This window comes from Notamacropus eugenii, chromosome 1 (assembly GCF_028372415.1).
Source record: "Notamacropus eugenii isolate mMacEug1 chromosome 1, mMacEug1.pri_v2, whole genome shotgun sequence".
NCBI lineage: Eukaryota > Metazoa > Chordata > Mammalia > Diprotodontia > Macropodidae > Notamacropus > Notamacropus eugenii.
In genome coordinates this window covers 481,846,449-481,867,038 of record NC_092872.1, presented here as the reverse complement: position 1 = coordinate 481,867,038, position 20,590 = coordinate 481,846,449, and the positions used below count along the sequence as shown (strand labels likewise).

The window sequence follows — 20,590 nt, the reverse complement described above, 5'->3', positions numbered from 1 at the left end:
GGGATGAGGTGGCATATTTCCCATCACCACCAGAGGAAATTTCTTCTCTCTGGAAAACACAGTATGAGTTCTCAGTCGGTGGCAGGATGGAGGCTGATACACCTCAGGGCCTTGAATGAGGTTGCCGATGGGTAGAGATGACCCCTGTGGTCACCCACTCACCCTCCATCATTAATGCCATGGGTGCCTGGCAAAAGGCACCAGAGAAACCTAGAGCAGCCTCCCCAGAATGTCAAAGGCCTGCTTCCCTTTTCTCCTAAGCCTCTAAGTCACTCTCAGATCCCTGGAGATCAAAGGACAAATGCATTTGTCAAAATGGGCATGGCTTTCTGAAATCAGACATGTTCTTGAGCTGCGTATAAATCCACAAATCCAATTAAAACACTAACTGGGCTCAATTATATTCTGTCTTGTATCATTCTCTAAGAACTACACATCTGAGACTTCTTCTAATTAAAGTGGAAGCACCTCAAGAACAAAGACTATCTCTTCTTTGGTTCCCGATAATGGCCAACTCAAAGCTGAATACAAAGTAAGTGCTTAGTACATATTTGTACATTAATTAAAACACACACAGACACACACAACACACACACCCCTCTGTGATTCCCTTAGCATAGCGAACTCCCAGATAAGGAAAGTAAAAATGTTCATCAGCACCTGCCCTGCAACTTAGAAAATTATGTGGGGCCACTGGAGAAGCTCAGGGCCTTAGCCAGAATCACACGATCAGTACATGGAGGATGCAGTTCTGCCTGAGCTGCCCTTCCAAGGCACACAGCAGGCACTTCATACATGTTCCTTGAATGACTAACTGGTTCAGATGACCTCTAAGGGCCCTTTCTGCTCAGAAATTTTGACACTCTTCTGGGATTCTCATATTTCAGGAGTGTCTGAGACATTCCCCAGAGCATAGGATGCTGGGTCAAGGAGTGACATTAAGGCAGAGTCAAAGTCATAGGAAGATTTGGCCACTTCAGGTTGTGGGTAAGGGCCAATCCAAGGGTTTGGTCAGCATGACATTGGTCCAAAACGAGGAGTGATGCTCAAGAAAGATATTATTCTAGAGACAGAGTCTTTTAAAATGTGCTCAAGAATATCTTCATATCCCTTAACTGCAGGCACTTAAAAACCCACCAAGTTCCTGGGGTGAGAATAGGCTCGGGTAGGCCTGGGGGACTGTCCAGGAATGAAGAAGGACCAGTAACCCGTGAGGGGGGTCTGACTGCCTAACAGAAGAGGAGTCAGGCAGAGAAAGCAGAACCCCACTGAAGGAAGGACCCACCCATGGATTTACCTTGCTACCACCTAGAGTATCCTCATCACATCAGACAGCCCAAATGGATTGTAAATTCCCTCCTGGGGATTCCAATCTCCTAGACTCGTTAGTTTTGCAATGGCATTAATCTACATCCTTGACAGCCTTGGTAATAAAAGACTAAGGGTGCCATCATCCCTATTATATAGGTATGGAAACAGTCCTAAACTGCTTTGTGACTTGCTGTGGGCCAGGTAGTGGAAGAATTGAGATTAGAACCCAGGTTTTTCACACCTAGTTGAGCCCTAGGGAAACCAGAGTCCCCCACCATGCCATACTCTGTCTCTATCTGTCTATCTTTCTGGCTATCCATACAACACCTTTCTAGGCAGCTAGGGTGCAGTGAATACTGTTGAAATTAGGAGAACTTGAGTTCAAATTTCCTTTCAAACATTTACTAGCTGTGAGACCCAGTGCAAGTCACTTAACTTCTACTTCAGTTTCCTCATCTATAAAATGGGGATAATAAGAGCACAAGCATATCACAGGGTTATCCTAAGGGAAAAAATGAGCTAACACGAGTAAAGCATTTATTAAACCTTAATGCCTTTTATAAGTGCTAATGACCATTATTCTAGCAAACAGCACACAAAGTAGTTCTAGATCTATCAATCAATAAACATGTATTAGGTCTCTACTATGTGCCAGGCCCTGTGCCAAGGGCTAAGGATACAAAAAGGCAAAAGATAGTCCCTGTCCTCATGGGGCTCACAAACTAACAGGAGAGAAAACAAATAACTACCTACAAATAAGCCACATACAGAATAAATAGGAAAAAATAACAGAGGGAAGGAAGACACCATAATTAAGAAGGCTGGGCAAACTGTAGAAGATGTTTTTTGAGGTTTGAAGGAAGCCAGGAGGCAGAGATAAGGAGGCAAGAGCCAGGCAAGAGGAACAGCCAGAGAAAATGCCTGAGATGGAGAGTCTTACTCATGGAACTTCAAAGAGGCCAGTGTCACTGCATCAAAAGTTACAAGGCAGGGAGTAAGGTGTAAGAAGATGGGGCTAGATTCTGAAGGGCTTTGAATGCCAGAGAATTTCCTTTTAGACCATGAGGTGATAGCAAGTCATTGGAGTTGCACAATACATGTTGGAGGGGAGGAGGGTAAGAAGACTGACAAGTAAGGAAGGGGCCCATGAGAGCACTGAGGTAAAAAGATCCTGCCTGTTTACTGTTTAAAGATTTGAGTCAAGAACCTTTTTCCTGAGGGCAGGCTAACCAGTACTAATCTATAAGTGGAAAGTAAGAGGAGAAAACAGACTATAGACACTATACCATACCTAGAGAGACAGCCCCTAATTTGCTGCCCAACCCCTGTTTCTGGCAAGGAACCCAAGACCAGGTACACTAGGGGAGCTAGTCCAGATAGGCAGAAGAAGGTCATTCAAACGCTGTATAGATAAAGGCTGGCAGTTGTCATTGAGATGATAATGGCTTAATGTCGGTCACCTCTTCCAGAAAGAACCTCAGAGCTCATTTGACCCAGGGGTTCTCAACCTGGGTTCCGTGAACCTGTTTTACTAAAATATTTCAATAACTGTATTTTCATATAATTAGTTTACTTCATAATCCTATACATTTTATTTTAGGCATTTAAAAACATTATTTGGAGAAGGCTTCGCCATACTGCCAAAGAGGCTCAGAACACCAAAAGGTCAAGAAACACTGATCTAGTCCAATCCCTTCATGTTTGAGGTGAAGAAACTGAGGACCAGAAGCAGTGATTCTCCCAAGGTCACAAAAATAAGTTGCAGAATAAGGACTGAAATCTAGGGCTTATCGAACCATTCATGTTGCCTGCATTTCCCCCCTTGTCTCTGGGCTTCACTCACAGGCAACGGATTCCTGAGGCATTCTTTCTCCCGCAATGAGCCACCTCATCCAGCTGAACTCAGCCCCACAGAGGCAGGGTTCTAGCCTCACCTCTGCCACAGCATTTCTCAAAAGACTAATGCATCAACCTGGACTACTCTCCTGTTTGATTTGGTCACAAGGCATCAGTGGTTCCCTCTATTGAGCACTGGATGCAACAGAAGCTCTCCCTTTCTCACCTCCCAATTAAATAAGCACATCCAAAGATTTCAGTTTAATGTCCAGTGATTAGAGAAAAGACAGGAAAAACAATCCAACACATTCTCTCTCTCCCTTTCCCTCCCTCCCTTCCTCTCTCTCTCTCTCTCTCTCTCTCTCTCTCTCTCTCTCTGTTGCTTTCTTTTGCTCCTCTCTCCCTGTCTTTCTCTCTCTCCTCTCTCCTCTGTCTCTCCCTCCTCTCTCCCTCTGTCTTTCTCTCTCTCTGTGTGTCTCTCTCTGTCCCTCTGTCTCTCTCGCTCTCTCTTTCTCTCTCTCTCTCCCTCCCTCCCTCTTTTTCTCTCTCTCTCTCTCTCTCTTTTTCTCTCCCCTCTCTCTCTCATTCTCTAATGTTAGCTAGGAGATATTGAGCCAAACCCTTCCCTTCTCTAAGGTGAAGTTTGTTCCCCTGTACAATGGGGGCATCAGACTAGATGATTCCTTTCCACTCTGACATTCTTCCTGTATTTTGTGGCATGCTCACTTCAGACCCCTGAAATCTAAGAGGGTTATAGAATTAAAAGCTAGAAAGGACCTTAGGGATTATCTGACCCAAACTTTTATTTTACAGATGGGGGGAAGTGAGGCTCAGAGAGAAAAGTGTCTTCCTCATTGTCACATATTAACTTAGTGATGGCTAGGACTATAACCCAGATCTCATGACTACAAACCTAGGCTCGATCTCCTAAACTCCCCCAGCCTCCTAGGCCACATTGACTGCCCTCTGGAACAGAGACATCCCACAGGGCCAGAGGTCCAAAGCTAGCTTTGCTCTTCACCTCTTCTCTCCCACTTTTGCCCATCCTGACTCTGGGGTAGTTTATTATCCATTTTCTTCTGCTTTCCTGAAGCAAGAAGAGAAAATGACTACATTCCTGTATCATCAGCAGAACTCATGTAACCGTCTGGGGGAAGGGAAGGGGAGGGAGGGGGAGAAACTAGCTGAATTAGCATGTTATTATTATTCACAACCCAAGCTGGCAATTAGGGTATTTAATCACCACACTCTAAATTTCAAGATGTGATTGGCAAGGTATCAAGCTCTGTCACTGTGAGTGTCATAAAGGAAACAGACAGCAGTGCCCCTTCCCAGGAACCCTTCAATCAGGTCACAGATTTTGAAGGCACCAGAGAGGCTATTTAGCATGAGTCCCCAGCCTCCACCTGAAGATCATCAATGATGGGGAACCTACCAGACAGGAAACCTGGGTTTGACTGTCTCAGACACCTACTTACTAGCTACGGAAGAGACTTAACCTCTATCAGTTTCAATTTTCCTCATCTGTAAAATGGATATAATAACAACTCTAGCATTTACTTCACAGGGCCTTTGTGAGAATCAAAAGAGATTTTAAGTGCTCTGTAAACTTTAAAGGATCACTTATAATAATATTACTATTAGTATAATGTATTATTAATATAAATGGCAGTCATTTTATATTATTAATATAATTAATATTCTTAATATGTTATATATTATTAGTATAAATAGCCATGATTATTATTGTCACCTTCCAAGGCAACCCTTTCACTCTCCCATGGTTATAATTGTTGGCCCTTCTTTCCTTGCACCAAGTCCAAATACACTTCTCTGCAGCCTCCACTTCTACTCAATGCTCCTAGTTCAGCCCTCTGATGACAAACAAATAAGCCTCTCAATGCTCTTCCCTACTCTTCCCCAAAGTCTTCTGTGCTTCCCCCAAATATCCCCAGTCCCCACCAACTAACCCTCACAGAGAATGGTTTCCAGTTCCTTGAGCATCCCTTCTCTAGATGCCTCCAGTCCTACATCACCTGCCTCCTGGATATCTCATCTTAACTGTCTGGGAGCATTCTCATATTCATTGTCTAAAACATTCTTTCTTCCCCAAACCTGCTCCTCTTTCCAACTCACCTGTCATTGCAATGGGCACCATCACCCTCCCAGTGATTGAGGGTCACAGTCAGTGCCATTCTTGACTCCTTACTCACATTCACCCCACGTATCCAGTAGTCACTTGATCTTGACATTTCTACCTTTACAATATCACTCCTACACATCCCTTTCTCTCTACACGTACACACACAGCCAGCCGCCACTGGAGTTTAGACCCACATCTCCTCTTGCCTGGACTCTCACAATCGCCTTTTCTCTCTCTCTCTCTCTCTCTCTCTCTCTCTCTCTCTCTCTCTCTCTCTCTCTCTCTCTCTCTCTTTAAAGGCAATCAGGGTTAAGTGACTTACCCAGGGTCACACAGCTAGTAAGTATCAAGTATCTGAGGCCAAATTTGAACTCAAGTCTTCCTGACTCCAGGGCCGGTGTTCTAGCCACCACGTCATCTAAGCTGCCCTGAAATGGCTCTCTGATTGGTCTCCCTGCCTCATGTCTCTGTGCACTACAATCTATCCTCCACTAGCTACCAAGGGAATGTTCCCTAGACGTGACCATGTCGCCTCCTACTCAATAATCTTCAGTGGCTTCTTATTATCGCTAGTATTAAATATAAAGGTAGGCTTTTAAAGTACTGCACAACCTTGCCCAGGGGTTGGGAACCTGCAGTCTCAAGGCCACATGTGGCCCTCTGGGTCCTCAAGTGCAACCCTTTGACTGAATCCAAACTTCACAGAACAAATCCCCTTCATAAAAGGATTCGTTCTGTAAAACTTGGACTCAGTCAAAAGGCTGAACCGAAGGACCTGGAAGGCCCTATGTGGCCTCAAGGTCCTGGGTAGTAGCCCTTTTCCACCTTTCCAGGCTTCAGACACTTCACTCCCCTTTCATGTACTCCATTTACACCAGCTAATTTGTTCTTCCTCACACACAACACTTCATTTCTGCCCATTTTCATGCCAGGTTTTTTATGCTAGCTGCCCCTTCATTCTGAGAATGCTTTCCCTTCACCTCCTGGTTTCCCTAGATGTTTTCAAGGCTCAGTTCCAATCCCACCTTCTGTAGGCCTTCCTGGGTGCCCCTTCCCCAGTACCTGCTGCTAGAGCCTTCCCTCTGAGGTTACTCCTATTTGAATCGTGCATATATCTTGTAGGTACACAGTCAGTTGCCATGTTTTCTCACCTATTAGGATGTGAGTTCCTTGAAGGCAGACCTGTGTTTCTGGCTCCACCAGAAGCTATTCACCGACAGATAAACTATTAACAACTATATGAAAAAAATGCTCCAAATTAAATGGCCAAAGTGTCCATACCCTTTGACTAAGAGATTCCATTACATTTAAGAGGCCATTGATAAGAAGAAAGTCTCCGTGTTGCTGTTGTGTCATTTCAGTTGTATCCATGACCTTATTTAGGGTTTTCTTGGCAAAGATACTGGAGTAGTTTCCCATTTCCTTCTCTAGCTCATTTTACAGATGAGGAAACTGAGGCAAATAGGGTTAAGTGACTTGCTCAGAGTCACACAGCTAAAGTCTGAGGCTGGATTTGAACTTGGCTCTTCCTCTTTCTAAGCCCAGCACTACTATATCTACCATGTCACCTAGCTGCCATGTATATAAATATAAATACATCTATATCTATAGATCTATATATATATATACATATACATGCACATATATTTATATACATATACATATACATATACATATATATATATACACCCTTTTCTAATTAGACCGAAAACACTTAGAGGCAGGGTTTATGTTGTATCTGTCTACATATTCCCAGTACCCATCCTGTATCCTTGCACATGATGAGTGCTTAAAAAAAAATGGTTTGGTGAATTGAATTATTCAGGTTGCAAAACAAAAATTCAACACATACATAACAGCAAATATTTCTTAAGTCCTTGTTATAGGATATAGTCTGTGTGTGATGCTAAGGGAGACTTAGAGGAATTAGATAATTCCTGCCTTCAAGGAGGTTATAGTTTAAAGGAGGAACCCTCATGCTGTGCTCTGGTTGGTACAATCCTTGAAGACATTTAGGAATAAATTCATGGTTCAAAGGTGAATGTGAGGGTATAATTTGGAAGGGTGAAGCCTCTGAGCAAAGCCTAAATGTCCATTTGTTCGGATGTTGTAACAGGGGTTCTCGTTCAGACACAAGTTGGACTACTGAGCTCTTTAGTCCCTTGTAAACCTGAAATCCTGTTCTCCAGGGTTCAGAAATAACACCCTGACCCAAAATTAAAACATACAAGATTCTGTATCTTAGCTCCAAACACCAACAACTGAACTCCATTTGCAAAATGGCCCACAGAGTCCTTGGCAAGCCATGATGGGCCCCCAGAGGTCCAGAACACAGCCTGGAAAATTCTCATCTGCCTGTAATTATTTCCTTGTCAAGGGTTAACACTGCAGAGGCTGCCTTCCACAAAGCCAACAGCAGGAGAAAGGTGAGAATAAGAAGCTAAATAAAGCAGATAATAAATAATAAAGTATAACCTCTATTTCCAATCAGCTAAACACAGCTGGGCCTTCTGCCTGACTGCTGGTTTAGTGAGGGCTCTCCCATTATCTTCTCAAAGAATACTCACTTTCTGTTGTATTTTTCTCCCCAGTTCCTTGTTTCAGAAAGGCTCAACACAAATGTTGGAGGAGGGGCCTCAGGAAATATGATTACCATCTCCCACCCCTCAGTTTGCAGAGTTGGCTTGTGCTAGGACTGCCACTGTTAGGATTTAGAATTAAAGAAGCTGTTTTATGTCACTCTTCTCTAGTGACCAAACAGAGTGACTGACCCAGGTAGACCTTTCTCCTACATTCTTCCTTCTCAGACCCCACCCCTGATCTACCTCCTTCCCATCTTTTAAAATAAAGTTGTTTTTTCCAGTCTAAGCCCCCAAGAGTGCAATTGTAATCTATAGAGAATGATTTCCTACCAGCTGTGAGGACAGAGGGAATTAGCTTAAGCTATGGAAGGATAAATGAAGTTAGACAACAGGGCAAACTTCTATTTACTGCAAAGGTTGTTAAACAATGGAATGGCTTCTGAAGTGACATCTAGGACAGAGGGGAGGGGAGGGGAGGGGAGAGGAGGGGAGGGGAGGGAAGGGGAGGGGAGGGGAGGGAAGGGGAGGGAAGGGGGGAAGGGAAGGGAAGGGAGGGGAGGGAAGGGAAGGGAAGGGAAGGGAAGGGAAGGGAAGGGAAGGGAAGGGAAGGGAAGGGAAGGGAAGGGAAGGGAAGGGAAGGGAAGGGAAGGGAAGGGAAGGGGAGGGAAGGAGAGGGGAGGGGAGGGAAGGAGAGGGGAGGGGAGGGAAGGGGAGGGGAGGGAAGGGAAGGTGAGGGGAGGAGAGGGAAGGGAGGGGGGAAGGGGAAGGGAGGGGGGGAGGGGAGGGGGGAGGGGAGGGGGGGAGGGGAGGGAAGGGAAGGTGACGGGAGGAGAGGGAAGGGAGGGGGGAAGGGGAAGGGAGGGGGGGAGGGGAGGGGGGAGGGGAGGGAGGGGAGGGGAGGGGGGGAGGGGAGGGGAGAGAGGGGAGGAGAGGGAAGGGGAGGGGAGGGAAGGGGAGGAGGGAAGGGGAGGGAAGGGGAGGGGAGGAGAGGGAATCTCTTCACATTGTCCAATGGGTGAAGCTGACCCTACTGTACTACTATTATTTCTAGGGGATGGATAAAATATTGGGAAGAGTGCTGGAATTGAAGAATCTTGGTTCAAATCTTGGGTCTGCTACTTCATACGGTCAACTCATTTAATCTCACTAGGTTTAAATTTGCTCATTTAAAAAATGTCTATGTCTTTCTGCCTCTTTATCTGTACATTATTTAAGAAGTGACACCATAGACAAGTGGCCTAGGAGATTTCCTGATGATTACCCAGTTCTGGATCCCACTTTGGGGTGCCCTGGCCTAAATATGCTACCCCACCCCACCCCTCAAGTTGTCAGAAGCAAAGGCTGCTAGAGCTTCCCAAAGAAAAATGGATCAGGGTGGGGGAGGCATTGACGTCAGCCAAAGAAGAGAGAGCAGTTCCCTGGCTCTGATCCAACCAGACTGTGATTTGCGGCACATCACGAAGTGAGGAGGAAAAACAGCGTCTAGTTGTGGCAAAGGCCCAAATTAGCAGGCTTCGAATGACACAGGACTTGCAGGGCAGCCTTCAGTTCCAAGCCTGCCCCCCACCTCCTATCCCACACCCAGAGGACTCTCAAGTGCGGAAGTGACTGACGCTTCAGGGTTGTCTGGGGCTCCTGGAACTTCAGCATCCTTCCCATGACCCAGAAGGGGAAGGCATCTCTCCTGTTGCACATCTTCCAGTAACATTCTCCATGACTAGACTGGTGGTCATTAGTCACAGACCGAAGATTTATCCTGAACAAAGAAAGGGTCTGGGGGAAGGGAACCACAGGACAAAAGCAACTGAGTTCTAGACTGTTAGATCCTTTAAGCTGTAATATTGTCACATGATAGTAACAGGTTTATAAGAAAGGTTTTACAGGACATTGAGCCCAATTTTCTGGTTTTACACAAGGGAAACTGATGCCAAAAAATCATCTCTGTGATTTGCCCAAGTTCATGATATAAGTCACTGAAAGAGACATGACTGAAAGACATGACTGGATAAGTCACTTAACTCTGTTTGCCTCAGTTTCCTCATCTGTAAAAAGAGCTGAAGAAGGGAATGACGAACAATACCAGTATCTTTGCCAAGAAAACCCCAAATGGGGTCACAAAGAATTTGACATGACTGAAAAATGACCAACCAACAATGCTATAATGGATAAGAGTGTTGGACTTGGAGACAGGAGTACTTGGGTTCCAATCCTACTTCCTGTACCTCTTAGCTATGTGAGTGAAGGGAGGATGGACAAGTCACTTACTCTCTTAGAGTATCAGTTTCCTCATCTATAAAATGAAAGAGTTGGTCTCAATGGCCTCTAAAATGTCTTCCAGCTCTAAACCTATGATTCTATGAACTCAGGTCCCATGACTCCAGTAGAGTATTCCATGTTTTCTCCTACTACTATTTTTCTCTGAAAATGGATGTTCCATTCAGAATTTTAGTCAATTCTACTTTGTATCTTCTCCTTCCACTTTTCCCAATTCCAGAAATCCATGATACAAAAACCAAGAGTAGAGAAAACACTGGGACAGATGCCACAGCTTAAAGGGTTGGACTGAGGTCAGGGACAGAAAAGGAACTAAAATTGAGATAGAGAGATGAGTTAGGTCAAGGATCCACTAATCAGAGTACAATGGTGTGAATTTCATTCTGAGGTAAGTTCTCAGACCAAAAGAGTCCTTATATACTCCCTGCCAGGGCAGTGACTGAATGCCTAAGCCCACAGTATGTGACCAAGAAAGTAACCATAAGTTCTAACATCTGCATTTTGCCCTTTTGCTAGTGCCAAGAAGACTTGGGAGTCAGAAGCATGATGGTGGAAAAACTTATTTCTTAGCCATTGTACCTAGGAAGCCTTCTCTCTCAATGCAGGGGTTTCTATCCCAGGCTTCATCTGGCATAATGGATATGGTATTGGACTTGGAGTCAGAAAGATTGAAATTTAAATCCTGCCTCAGAAACATACAAGCTATGTGAGCAAGTCACTTAAAAAAAACCAAAATGCTCTGTGCGTGTTTCCTTATCTGGAAAATGAAAATTCAGACTCAATGGCCTTCTAAGATCCCCACCAGCTCTAAATCTATGATCTTATGCTACGGACTGGGTAGGGGGAAAGTACTAACAAAAATCCTAAACTCTTTAGTGCAGAAGATACGTTTTTGGTCTCAGTGGTTCCACTTAACCAGTGCTTACCAATTATACTCCGTGGCAGCCAAGTGGCAATAATGGTTAGAACTCTGGACCTAAAGTCAGGAAGACCTGAGTTCAAATCCAACTTACTAGCTGTGTAAGCCTGGGAAAGTTACTTAACCTCTGCCTCAGTTTCCTCAAATGTAAAGTAGGTATAGTAGCACTTACCTCCTCGGGTTGTCAAGAGAATAAAATGAGATTTTTTAAAGTGTTTTGCAAACTTTTAAAAGCACTATTAAGATGCTATTTATTTATGTATCCTGAAGTGATGAGGGAAATGGAGACATTAGAGTTCAGAGCCACAGCCCACTCCTTTATCTCAACCTCATGCAAGGCTGAAATCTAGCAGCAGGTGGGGGTGGTAGATCATTCAAAGAAGGCCCCCAAGAGAGGCATTCTCTGACTTTCTTTTAGTCTCATTCCATTACAGCCCTAGGCTTTAAGGCCAAACCCAGAATGATCCAAGGGACATTTTTAGCACAAAGATTGAAATTATGACAGAGGAAAGATATTTGTGGAAAGAGCTTGGGGGGAGGGGAGGAGTGAGAGAGGAAAAAGCAGATCAGGAGTTCTAGTTTCCATTAACTACCACTTCTGATTCCCTCCAAGATTTGGGGCAAATGGCTCAAATCCTCTGGGCCTCAGTTTCTCCCATTTACACAACAGGAGAACAATATGTGAACATGCAAATTTCCTCCACGGGCTGCTGAAGTCAGGTGTCCTGAAAGCCTTTAGGTGCTTGAAAGGACACTGACAAAGAACTCCTGGTTCTCCTCCTCCTCTCACACTAGCCCACTCCACCCACCCTCCTGATGATCACCAAGCAGGCTTAAGTGGGCGCACGAGTAATAATAACTGCCACATGAGAAGCTGGAAGGGGCCATTAAGAGGAAACAGAACAGCAGGAGAAGACAAATTATTTTCTGAAATTTCTGCTTCTATCCTTGTGGGAGATCCAGGAGAGAGGGAAATCAAACACCAGCAAGGGGGAAGGGAGAAAGGAGGAGAAGGCTGCCCCTAAAGAGCTCTCAGCTTTTCCCCTGGTAATAATGCATTCCTCACCCTCCCCATCTTGTGAAGTCAGGTGGTGAAGACAGGTTGGCCCTCACTGCCCTCAATTCCCTCTAGAGGAGTCTTAGATCAGGCTGAGGAATTTTCAAGCAGCTAAGGGACAATGTCCAGAAGAAAATATGCACCTGCCATTTTGGACATCTACCCTGCCTACCCTTGTCCAAGACCCCCACCCTTAACATCCCTCTCCACCCCCCATATATCTCTACAGGGGAGCTTAGAGTGCAGGGAGAGCATACATGCTTGGAAGTATTCTTTCCCACCCACCACCTGGGCTAGATCCCTGTTGGAGGCTTTGGCACTGTCTCTGGAATCTGCTCCCCTCCCCAGCTGCCAGCTTCATTTTCCCAGAAACCCCTTGGGGGTGGGGAACTAAGCTGGTACATGAGAATGTGAGGAGGGTTGGGGAAGGAGTGAAGGGAGGGAGTTGTACTCTCTGGGTTATGCCTGCACATGGCTGAGCAGCAAGCTGGGCTCCTACTACATCCAGGCAACCACCCCCTCAGTGGTACTTGAGGGATGGTGACAGTCCCACCTGCCCCCAGGAGCAGCATCGAGGTATGGTGTGTTAAAAACAGAGCTGGATTAGCAGTCAAAAGACTCGAATCTCTAGTGCTGACTTGTGTGGCAACAGACAAGTCATTCTATCTCTGTTGGCCTCAGTTTGCTCATTGGCAAAATAAGGAGTTTGGACTAGATGATCTCTGAAGTCTCTCCTTGTTTTAAACTTTATATTTTTTTCCTGACCAGCTTCTCACAGTGCCTGAAACACCCCCCACCATTTGTTGGGTTAAGATAAGCTATTGGCCAGCGAAGGCTCCAGTTAAAATGTAAATCTGCTTCCAGAGGGTGACACTAACTCATTAGTGGCCATTAAGATGTTCCATGAAGATTAATTTATCAGAGTAGTTACTGGTCACTAATCCTAAGTGATCAGTTTCAAGATACATTCTGACTAGTAGCAGAAGGGCTGGTAGAAGGAATATCAGTACTGAAGAGCTCACTGGGGAGTGCAGCACGTGAGATTGGGGCTTCAAGGTTCAACAGTCCCATATGGATCCCAGAGTCATTGAACCATAGAGTAGAGCGCTGAAAGGTACCCTAGAGGTCACATGGCCCAACCCTCTCACTTTATAGATGAAAAAACCTCAGAGAGAGTGATTTGTCCTAAACCACAGAGTAAGTCAGTTGCAAAAAATAAAGAGTGGAACCCAGGCTTCCTGCCTCTTCTACTTTTTCCATATTGCCTCAACTGGCCTATGGCTTATATACCCAAACACATCCCTATTTCACTCCATCCCTCCCTACCCTTTAGTTCTTCCAGACTTTTCTTTTTCCCTATGAAGGAAAAGCCTTCACTGATAGAGCTAATCCCACCCACCCTGCCCAGGGGCCCTGTCCAGATGTTTATAGCCAGCTCCAGTCTAGTCAAATGAGGCAGATGAGATTGTATAACCCTGATCCTAGATCTGTTAGGCCCTGAGCTCTTAGGTCTGGTGGGGTGGAAGGAAGGATGGGGGACAGACTTAAGACATTTTCATATCAGGTTCCCAAACCTATGACTCATGGACATGGGAATGAGAAGAAGATAAGTAACTTCTAGAGCATCTCTGCTGAGGGAAGGGAAGGGAAGGAAGGGAAGCAAGGCATCCTTGGGGCCCAGTGCTCAGGGACAGCCAGGAGCATACCAAAAAGGAAGAGAACGGACACTGTTCCCCTCTCCAGCCCCACTCCTCATCCCCAGATCCTAGAGCCTAAGTAGTACAAAGAACACACAGAAACCCTAAATTCTGGACACCAAGTGGCTGTGTAACCTTCTCCATGCCTCAGTTACCCCATCTGTAAAATGACCTGTGTGTGTGTGTGTGTGTGTGTGTGTGTGTGTGTGTGACCTAGCAAAGCACTTATAGTACTTCACAAAAGTCCAATAAGGACTGCTGGAATCACCTAGAATAATCATGATAATAATTAACAACTAGCATTTATATAGCCCTTTAAGGTTTGTGAAGTGCTAATAGATAGAGAGATAGACAGACAGACAGAGAGATAGAAAATCCCATTTCATTCCCTACAATAGCATGGTAAATTTTATATAAGAAGAAACTGAGGCTCAGACGGAAAAAGTAATTCGCTCAAGGGACATACAACTAATAAGGCTGGATTTGAACTCTGTTCTTTCAGACTCCAAATGCAGCATTTAATCCTCTACACCACTTTGCCTGCTCACCTACAGGGAGAAGAGGCATTGTAGACCCTAAAGGAGGAGAAAGTAGGAACAAGGACATTGCGGGGTGGGATTTTTTCTCTCCTAGAACTGACTACAACAATTTCTCAGAAACACCACGTATTCAAGATTTCCCCATCTGACTCCCGAACAGGTAGCCCTAGAAGCGAACTCCAAGCTACAGGGAGCCCTGCACCCTATCTATATGTGCCCTTCCCTCCTCTCCATTCCACCCCTAGAGGAGACAAAAATGGGGAATATCTCTCAGTTCTGTCTCAGCTGGTAGGGCTTGCAAGAATCTGGGCTGTGCTTTGCACACAGATGAGCAGCCAACCAGGCAGAGCCTCAGAGTTGCAGAGTCACAGCTCAGGGAGGAAGGAAAGACATTTCCTGCTCATCTGGATTCAGGTCTCATCTCTCCCTAGAGCACTGCCCAGCCTGGGCCTATCAGGGCTCTTGTGGCCTTGGATCTTCAGGGCTGTCCTTACCCCTACTTAGGAAATGGACCAGGGCAACTGCTTCCCTCTCACACCCATCCCTGTCCCCCAACACAGATCTCTTTTTTTTCCCATTCCCTTTTGCCCTTTATTTCCTCCATAAAACCTGAATGTGAGAAGCCAGACCCTATAAATACTTCTCCAGTGTCCTCCTTGACTCAGTACCCAAAGGAATGTCTTCTCCATCCCTGGAGAGAAACTGACGATAGAAGCCCAGTTTCTCTAGGGAGTAACAGGGCCTGAATTCGGAGATGTAAGAAATATTCTATAATCTCTGTAACTTTTCTGCATTTTAGACCAATTAATTCATGGGTTAATGGAAGGAAAGTAATTTTTTCCCACTTATTCAACTAATATTTAGGGCTAGGAACCTAGGTTACATTCTGGTTTATTTAGACAGGGAGAATAAAGAGAAACAAGAGACATAGGTAGGCCCTGCCCTCCAGGGGATGATGGGAGATAAATGTTCAGTATAATGTAAGCTGTCATAAATAAGTATGAGATGAATATCACATGAATGAAGTGTATCAGAAGGAAGAAGGGGGTCAGGAGGGGAAGGTTACTGTGGGCAGTCTTTAGCCACTGGATAGCTTGGTCTGCCCCTAGCACTCCAAGTGAATAGGGATACCGAGAATACAGGCCGTGGGTAGAGCAATCACCGAAAATCTACTCTAGATTCCAAGGTCAAAAGCCTCAGGCCTCTGCATTCACCCCAGCTCCTACCTCCCAAACACACATGGCTCCTTCCAGCAGCAGACCTCCCTATGCCACATACTGCAGTTCCTTTGCCTGGAGAAGTTACCAAGACAGACCAGGAGAGCTCACAGGTTTCAATATCCCTCGCCTAGCCTGGAAAAAGGCCTCCATTCTTCATGCCTCCAGTCCCCCACCCTGATGGACCTACACTTCTCTATTTATAATCCCTTGCTCTGTGAGAGACAATTTTCTGCCTTATATAAAGCCCAGACAACTCTAGCAGGTTGGGGATGGGGAAAGTCAGAGCTTTCTGCGCTCCACCAAAAATATGGCTGTGAACAGACATGGAACCCAACTATAAGAAGGACCCAAGTCTGGAAACACATTTAGGAAAGAGAGGTCCAGTGATCTTGGACATAATTCTTGGAAATGTTCCATAAACGATTCGATTCAGTAAGCACTCCTAAACTCCCACCAAATGCCAGTCGCTACCCTAGGCACTGCAAATACAAAGATTAAAAAAGAAAGAGGGTCAGTCCCTTTCCCCAAGGAGTTTAGAGTCTACTGAAGGGAATTAAAGTGTACCCAGATAAATAGATACAAGCTGTATGCAAAATAAAAATACTAAGTAAAAGCAGGGAGGTAGAATTCTAGAAAACCTTCCCTTAGAAGGTAGCACATGAACTGAGGTCTGATGGGAACTAGAGATTCCAAGAGACAAAAGAGAGGGGAGAGCATTGTAGGCATGGGGAGATGGCTTCTACAAAGGCAAAGAGGGGAGAGGTGTAACATAACACAGAACGTCTATTAAATGTCAACAATGCGCAGCGCAATGATGGAGAAGGAGGAAATTGAAAATAAGAGTACCTACGGCGTGCAGAGTCCTGATTCAAAGGAACAAGAAGGTATTTGTTAAAACAGACTCATTGAAATCATAATTCAGCTCCATAGGTGGGGATTGGTAGGCCTGGGAGCAGGCAAATTGATTCCAGTAGGAACTTCTCTTAAAGGGCCAGGGGAAACCTGTCAGATATATGTGTGTACACACACACACACACACACACACACACACACACACACACACACACACACACACACACACACACACACAGTATCCAACACCCACATTCTTTCTGCTCCTCTGTTCTATACAAGACTGTTTCAGCAAATATTAGCCCCACTCTCTCCTAAAAGACAATCTGGAAGGTATAAGAAATGAGAAGGCAGGTACTCACCACTGCTGGACTTCCTTCTCCGTAACTGCAAAAGAAAAGAAGAAAGTTTTAGCGATCAAACAATCAGCATTTATTAAGCACCTACTATGTGCCAAGCACTGTCCAAAATACAAATTTCCTGTACTGTAGGAGAGGAGAGGAGGGAACATGGGGTAAAGAAACACACAGAGCGTTAAGTAAACTCAAAGTGTTAAGCTGGAAGGGACAATAGAGACCATCTGGTTCAATGCCTTCATTTTGTAGATGGGGAAACCATTGTTTCAAGGAGAAATGACTTATCCAGAGTTACACAGTGAGTTGGTCCAAGAGCAGGGATTAGAACTCAGAGCTACAAAACTTCTTCTGAGACAATATTCCCATTCTACCTTGCTATAGCAAGGTAGCCATCAGCAGAATTAAAAGAGAAAAGCAGCCAAGACCTGTCATTTTCCCAAAAAGAGAAGAGCAGCCAAGACCTGTCATTTTCCCAAAGTCCAGATCTAATTAATTATGTTACTTCCTCAACTCAGTCACCAATGAACTCCAATGGCTCCCTATTATTTCTAGGATCAAATATAAAAATGGCAAGTTTTTGTTACTACATAATATGTATCCATATAAAATATAGATATATACATGAAACAGATCATCTCTATCAAATATAAAGTTATTCACAGCCTGGCCCTAATCTGTCTTTCTAGCCCCACTGCATCTAACTTCCCTTTCTATGCTTTCTAGGGTGCAAAACAAACCTTGCTTGTTCTTATGCTTGGCATGAGGTCCTCTCTCCAGGTTGTCTCCTATGTCTAGAATGTATTCCTTCCTCACTTCTGCCTTTCAGCATCTCTAGTATTTTTCAAGGATCAGCTCAAGTGCCCCAGTCGATAAGAAGTCTTTCCTGAAATCTCAGAGCTACTACTCTTCTCCCAAGACTACCTTCTATCCATTATGAATTTACCTTTATAGGTATATGCTGTATATCCACATATATATAAGGTGTGTATATGGTGTATATGTCCATGTGTGTATACACATGTATATACACACTTATGTATGTATGTGTGTGTGTGTGTATATGTATATTTGTGTGTGTCTGTCTGGAGGATATCCTCACATGGATATGGATAGACTATAAGTTCCTCTAGGCCAAGGACTGTTTCACTTTTGTCCCCCAATACTTAATGCAGTGCCTGGTACAGAGCAGGGTCTTAATCAGTGCTTTTTGACCAACTGAGATTCTTCTCCTACTCTCAGAATGCTTCTGCATTGGTTATGAAGCTGCATCCTCTCATGTTACTTTCTTCAAGCAAAGCATTCAATGCTGGGAGCATGATCCATCATTCCCTACAAAAATTCCATAGACTTCTTAAGCCTCAGTTGTCCCTTTCCTACTGGGATCTTATAGCCTCTGGTCCCCAAGCTCCATTAGCCTCTCACAGCCTGGCCAGGGCTTTAACTCCTACTGGTCTTAATCTCTCTGCCCAGGCCTTGGGTCAATCAATCCACAGTCAAGTACTGATTTAATCTGTTGTGGAAGAATCAAAGACAATGAGACATGGCCTCTTCTGACAACTGAGAGCCTGGCATTGCTATGAGTGGTGTAGCATTCTAATCAAGTCTTTCTGGTACTTGAACCCTTTGGACAGAGGCCATGAGAGACTCTCCTGCCCTGCAGCAAGATATGTCATCGCTAAGTCTCCCTGAAGTGAGCCCTCAGAGACGCTTCACATCTCCTAGGAAAGGAAATACCATCTTCTACCCCAGACAGTACTGACTCACATGGCCTCACTGAGCAACCTCAGCCCAAGAATAACTCCATCCACTGTTTGGTCTAGAGCAGAGGCCTCAGTGGGGCAAGGCCCTCCATGCTGATGAATAATTATGCTGCTTGGCAGAGTTCAAGGGAGGCATTTCTTAAGTAACTACCATGACTTGTTTGCGTTGAGTTATTATTAATGACAAGAGACTTTCCCCTAAATCAAGTACTGTCCAGATGTATCTGATAGCAGTCAAAGGAAAAACCCATGCAGGGAGCCCTCTCCAACATTAATATCAGCTGAAACAGAATCAGCTCTCCTCAACACTCATTTAAGTCAGTTGACAAGCAGCTATTAAGTGCCTACTATGTGCTGGGCAATCTGTCAAGTGCGAAAGAATGAGACACAGAAAGAGAGAGACAGACAAACAGACAGATAGGAAGAGAGAGAGAGAGAGAGAAGCAAGAGAAAGGCAAGGAAAGAGCCCCAGCTCTCAAGTAGCTCACATTCAAATGGGGAAGACAACATGCAAACAAATGGACATACAAGATAAATAGTGTAATTGAGAGATAACCGTAGAGGGAAGGTACTAGTAGTGGGGGGACTAAGAAAGACTTCGTAGAAAAGGCAGGATCTGAGCTTGAAAGAAAGCTAAGAGGCAAAGATGAGGGACAGCACAAAAAAGCTCTGTACCCATTTCCCAATGGGGCAAAGGTTGCTTAGATAAACTTTCCACCTGGAGGTCTCTAACGATGCTGTCTAACCGAGGGGCACAACTGGACAGAAGCCAGAAGAACAGCTGCACTGGGGAAAACTCTGGATGGGGGACAGAGTTTTGCTCAGCTGATCCCAGACTAATTGTAAACCCTGCCCTTACTCCCCGTTGATTTAGCCATGGCCCTCCTCAGAGATAGGAACTAGGCCTTCTACTCATTCATCAATTCATGGATTCATTCAAGAAGCAATTAATAAGCAGAATACTTCTAGGTTTGAAGGAGATACCAATTAAGTTCATCATGGTAGTAAAACAAAAACAAAAACAGCTGTGGGAGGCAGCCTGTTATAGTGAAAGAAAAATAAAACCATCAGTCACAGGACCTGTATTCAAATCTGGACTCGGCCACTTATTATCCATGTGACCTTGAGCAAATCATTTAGCATCTGTAAAAAGTGTGTGAGGGTCAACTATGACATTTAAGCAAACTTTCAGTTCTAAATCTAAAATCTTAGGATCCTTTGTACAGGATTTTGCAGATAGCAAGTAATTGACAAGTATTGATCAGTTAGAAATATTTTCTATTTGGTAGGCAGTCTTGAGAGTTGAGGAGAGTGTCTTCAAGGAAACTAGAAATTTGGACAAAGGGGAAGGATATGATTCTTAGAGCCTGAACAATGTCAGGGTCTACCTTACTCTCAATGTTCTGTCTGCTCCCCAGACCAGATGTGGATACTTGTTCTGCATTTAGACCCTGTCCCTGAGATCTAGGGGTGAGCTAGTCTGATCAAGCTGAAGAGCTAGAAACCTAAAAAAGTTACTAAACCCAAAGTCTGGATTTGGAGTTAGAAAGATCTCTATTGAAATTCAACTTCAGATACTTAATAACTTCATGACCCTAGACAAATCACTTAACCTGTCTGTGCTTCAACTGTCTCATCTGTTAATTGGGTTTAGACTTGATTTAAGGCCCCTTCCAGTGCTAAATCTGTGATTTCATAGATGATGTATGAACCCATGGAGCTACAAACACATGCTTGCTCCCTGTCTCCTCAAATCCCATTCAAAGAGGAAATAGGATGAAAGGAAATAATTCTGGATTGGGAATCAGAAAATCTGGGTTCTGGTCCTAAGCTGTTGTATGATCTTGAATAACAGTCTGCACTTTGGTTTCCTGATATATAACAAGGAGCTACTGGGACCAGAGGGTCTCTAAGAAAATAGCTCTAACACTCTTTGTTCTGAGGCCCCTTCCAGTTTCAATATTCAATATCTCTATATCTCTACTAAGTGTTGGCCTGAACTAGAGATTCTTTTGTTAGCCATTGAGTTTCCAGGAATCTGTGC

The 20,590-nt window shown here is 44.5% G+C and overlaps 1 protein-coding gene across 1 annotated transcript in view; it reads right to left on the bottom strand.

Moving 5' to 3' along the window:
* The window catches only part of NCS1 (neuronal calcium sensor 1), a 93,173-nt gene that overhangs the window by 18,904 nt on the left and 53,679 nt on the right, over positions 1–20,590 (bottom strand). The window contains exon 2 of the mRNA XM_072632713.1: positions 16,793–16,817. Coding sequence (XP_072488814.1) covers positions 16,793–16,817 — 25 coding nt within the window. The remainder of the gene's footprint in view (positions 1–16,792; positions 16,818–20,590) is intronic.